Raw genomic sequence first — 5,000 nt, 5'->3', positions numbered from 1 at the left:
TCATCACTTCCTTCTCAAGTTCTGTAATTCTCTGACGGAGTTTCAATCCTCCATCTGGTAGAGCTCTTGGATTAGCTGCCCGATAGATCATCTTCAAAAATAATAGAGTTATCAGAATATGTATTTGGACATGTTTCTGTGTATGACTGTCAAGCTGAGGTGTAAAACATGCAGCCTGAGGCCAGAAACCCTCTTGATTGCAGCACATAGCCTACTTGCTTCTTCACCCATACCTTCTGCACTAAAGGATTTAACTGTTTTTTTTTGTTTTTTACTTTTAAAAATCATTTATGTCACACTTTCAGTTTAGTTGCAAATCAAATGGACTTTGTCTTTAATCCATCATGTTTTAAATAATCTACAAATATATTTTTTGTCTAGCAACACTTATGCTACGTAGCCCACATATAGTGTATTCATGAAGTATCTGATTCAAGGAGTAAATGAGTTTGCCACCCCTTGCAACAGTCTATAAACAATGTCAAAATGTATACCTTTGCCATTTATATTTTTTCCACAAAAAGTATAAAATTGCAGACATACCTTGATTTCATTCAACTTTTTCTTTGTAGCTTCTAATTTATTTTCTGTCTGGCTTCTTTCTACAGGATCTACAGTCTTGCGTTGCTGAGAATTCTGGTAGTCAAACCTATAATTTCAAGAAAAAGGCAATAAAACATTTTCTTACAAATTAAATATATAATGACAAATTCCTTATCTGTTTGTTTATCTTAATCACAGAAATTCAAGATTACTTGCATATTGCCTCACCTGTGCACATCTAAGCCTTTTTTGCGAGCAATATCCTCTTCCAATTGTGCTATTTGTTTTCGTAATTTTGTTTCCTTCTCAGGCCTGGACATCCTTCTGGCATCATCATACTCCATCTGTAATCAAAAGAAAGATAATCCATAAACATATGTGATTTTCATACACATGTAACAGTAAATATTAACTGCTGTGGAAGCCTAGGATAATGCTGGGAAGACTACATATATAAAGAATCTGAAACTATTATCATGACTCTGAGAATAGCATACCTTTTTCTGTCTCAGTTTCCTCTCCAGTTCATTCAAGCTTGGCTCTGAAACACTCTTCACTGACGATGCAGAGGAGTTTGACACTTCATGTATAGAACTTTCACCGCTACTTGATGTTGCAGATATATCTTGAGAGTTATTGGGGCTTCCTTTATGGCTTGATACATCCTGAAATCCCAATATATAATAAGATTAGTTTATAATTTTTGTGTTTTTACGCATGATGCAAGTTCATTTAATCAACCCCAAGATCTCCAGTTTGTCTGTTCCCCTAACCTTATCTTAATTTTTGCTATGGTAAAATCTAGTTGCTGGTGTTTTAAGAGCTCAATTTTATGCAAAAGACAATGTATATTTCTTTATGATATGTCAAATATATTGTGTCAATATACTGAAAAAAGTTAAAAAGTTATCATAGTTACAATTCCCAGTGAAAATGGAGATAACTTACTGTAAGCATGTAAATCAAATGCAAACAAAACAATAAAATCATGGTTTCATCATATATAGAAACAAAATATATATATTCAGATGTATTTAGAAGTATTCAGATATGTAAATGTTAAAAAGACAATGACATACCATGAGGAAACTCTGTGATATGTAATAACATTGGAAGAAAGTGAGGGTTGGGCTGGATGACATATGCCATATAATAGAATTACTAATTCACACAATACATTCCAGGGAAAAAGGCAGAAAAACACAACTATACAACTGGCTGTGGGAAATGAGGGCCTACAAGAGGAATGGAGTTATGGGGAGTTGTACTGGGAAAAACTGTCAATTCAGTACCTGATACATTAGTGGATACTATATGTCTCAATGATAATGATAATGATAACAACAAAAACAGCTGCCAATTTCTACAAGTCTTGCATGATCTTGGCAAAAAGAAGAGGCAGTACATTAAACAGAAGGCCAAGACTGTGGGTTAATAAAGCACTATCCACAAATAAAATGGTTATTGAGAAAGAAAATACAAAAGAAGGATTAATGGAAAAAGTGGATTAAAAATAAAATAGAAAACTAACAGAGTAAACAATGTTATGATTGTCAATGATGGAAATAAAATTAATGATTAAAAGGGGTAAGGCAATACCAAACAATATATGAAATGGATTATGAATGGAAAGAAAAAGAAAGGAAGAAAAAAATATTATCAAGCTAACCTGGATGCTGTTGACACTCAGATTTGCCAAGGCATCTTCTAAGGAACGAATCTTGGCCTTTAATTTTTCACCCTTGTCTGGAAGAGCTGCCATGTTGCCTGTCCGCATCACCAACTGAAGACAGAAATTTTTAAATGAATGTTACTTGAAGAGATAATGGCATAACGCTATACTTAATTCACTTCTTTATGTGGTTTAAGTTTACTTTCAGTATGTGCATTAATTAAGGATTACTGCATTCATTTATCAATGACAAAACTGCACTTTATTTCATGACCCATAATAAACAACAGTATGAAACAAAGAATGATTCAAAACCTACCTTCATTTGTTTCAGCTTTCTCTGTAATTCATTTGCATCCATATCTGACACTGACATGCCTGAGGTAAGGCTCCTTCCACTTGTATTGCCAGCTGATGCATTTGACACCTCCAAAATACTGACTGACTTATTAACTGAAGAAACAGAGTCTTCAAAGTTTGTCTGACTCACGGATGCAGTAAATGATTCTTGTTTCTGCGGTGTTCTCTTTTTGATCTTGAAACGATGCCCATATTTTTGCTGGGGGGTTAAGGATTTTTCATTCTCTGGAGATGATGGAGATACAATAGAATCATTAGTGCCTTCTAAAACTCCACTGGAGTCAGGTTCCTGTTCTGAGATATTCTTTAATGGAGATTCTTCTTGGCTGTCACTATCAATAACAGTTGCCTTCTTCCTTCTAATAAACTGGGGAATTGGACTCTCTGCATCACTGACCAAATCAACAACATGTCTATTAGCTGGATGCATCCCCTTGCCATCCTGTACATCAGAGGAACTTTTATATCTGCCAGTTCCTTCAGTCCTTGACCTGCTATCATTCTCTTTGCTTTTCCACTTTCTCTCCTGCCTGTACTTTAAATGATGACTCACATCTGATTCTGAATCTGAGTCTGATTCCACCACAGCTTTATTTTTTCTCTGATATGGCTGTGGAATGGGACTTTCTCCGTCTTCATCGTCAGAGATTACGTTGGCAGCAGATTTCCTCCATGTGTTTAGCGGTGTCGTGGGGTCAAGAGTTGGAGTACTAGCCATCATTCCACCTTCTATCTTGGAATTGATACCACCACATGATGGAAGGGTTGGAGTGTCTGAGGAAGGGGTTGATCCTGTCTCCATCTGATGCGTCCTTGAGGCTTCCACTTTAGGAGTATTCCGCGAAACTCTCGCGGGATTTGACTTGACAACAAACTCATGGAAGTGTGAACCACCGACAGCCGAATCATCGGATATGTATGTACTGGTATCATCTTCCGACTCAGTGATGACATTGGCTCCATTCTTGGCATAGCTGACATTCTCATCCTCATCCGAGTCTGGTACAGATACTGGTCCGCTTTCAGACCTGTGCAAAAAGAAAGAAAGAAAAAAAAAAAAAAAATTATTGAGGGTCTTTAGTTTATCAGTAAGTGCCATAACTGGAAGATGATTGACCACAATAATATTCACAAAAGCATTGCTTAGGAAAACTAAGCCAGAAGGAAAATATATTTTTTTAAATATAATAATGATAATTATGATGATAGTAATAGTAACAGTTACAATAATAATAACAACAACAAAAACAATAACAACAACAACAAGAGATGATGATGAGAAGGAAAGGGAACAGGAAGGAGGAAAAGGAAGAAAAAGGAGGATCAAAGAATTTAGCAAAACATGTGTACAGAAGATAGAACCATGACTGCACACCTTAAAGACGATGCCCGAGAACTTTGCGATGAGTGGTACTGCCTGCTCCTCTGCTGGAAGATTCCACGGGTAGTCTTTGGTGTATCAGGAATGCCATCTGGGCTCCCAGGGCTTGCAGGAATCACATCAGGAGAATTTTCTGCTGAGCTCAGAATATTAGACGACTCAACCCCACTAGAACTTGCGTCAGATACCCTTGGCCTCCATGCTTTGAGATCCTGAAAGAAATATCAAAACTATGAAATTTTGCATAATATTTGTATGCTATACATATGGATGTATCAAGATCTGATGAATATGTTGCATATCATGTTGTTTGTGCAAGTTTATGAGAGTGAAGAGGTTGGGATATGTGTGCATTTACACATATGAAATAAAGTCATTAGCTGCTTAATCACTCATCACTTTTTACCCTGAATTTTGGGGACTAGCTGACTACTTTTCAGAAGCTGACGGTTTTCCCAAAGTATAGTTCTGAGTGTGGAACAGGAATCAATGATTCAAGAATATAATTGGTTTAGAATAACAATATCAGTGTGGCTGGCTTTGATTATGGTTGGAAAGAGTAATGATAAAACTGCTAAACGTGAGATTTACTAATCAAACTAAAGGGGATAGATTGAGGAGTGTCCCAGGTTGTAACAGTGCTTCATTGTATCTCCTTCATTTTCAGACATAATGAAGATGGAAGTTGGAAGAAGCGTCAGTCAAAAATATCTGAGTAGAAAATATTTAAACCCTACTTTATTATTTTTTTTAGTGTACAATATCATGCAAATTTGATATTTTGAACTTGTTCTTAATTTTTGGTTGGAAAAATAATAACAAATAAAATTATCCTAAAGGAAATCATTAAATCTTTATAGCACCATACATTTATGACATGATTTTCAAAGATAGATTTATAATTTGATGTATGATTATGAATATATAAATATTAATTTGCAATACAGTCAGTACACCCTTCCCCACCCAATAAGTCTGGCAGACCCAATAAGAAATAATTTTCTTTTTGCTTGGAGAATAACACAAAATCATTAAAAAAAACTG

At 35.5% G+C, this 5,000-nt stretch overlaps 1 protein-coding gene across 1 annotated transcript in view; it reads right to left on the bottom strand.

Moving 5' to 3' along the window:
• LOC125028189 (transcription termination factor 2-like) overlaps positions 1-5,000 on the bottom strand; it is a 17,412-nt gene that overhangs the window by 10,828 nt on the left and 1,584 nt on the right. The window contains exons 2-8 of the mRNA XM_047617573.1: positions 3,951-4,168; positions 2,535-3,603; positions 2,213-2,326; positions 1,041-1,208; positions 772-887; positions 544-649; positions 1-91 (exon numbers count right to left, since the gene is read on the bottom strand). The exon at positions 1-91 is cut by the window's left edge and continues 54 nt beyond it. Of these exons, the coding sequence (XP_047473529.1) occupies positions 1-91; positions 544-649; positions 772-887; positions 1,041-1,208; positions 2,213-2,326; positions 2,535-3,603; positions 3,951-4,168 (1,882 nt within the window). The remainder of the gene's footprint in view (positions 92-543; positions 650-771; positions 888-1,040; positions 1,209-2,212; positions 2,327-2,534; positions 3,604-3,950; positions 4,169-5,000) is intronic.

Source organism: Penaeus chinensis, chromosome 8 (assembly GCF_019202785.1).
Source record: "Penaeus chinensis breed Huanghai No. 1 chromosome 8, ASM1920278v2, whole genome shotgun sequence".
In the NCBI taxonomy this organism is placed as follows: Eukaryota; Metazoa; Arthropoda; class Malacostraca; order Decapoda; family Penaeidae; genus Penaeus; species Penaeus chinensis.
Note: the sequence above shows the minus strand (reverse complement) of the source record. Positions and strands in the feature narration are given on the sequence as shown.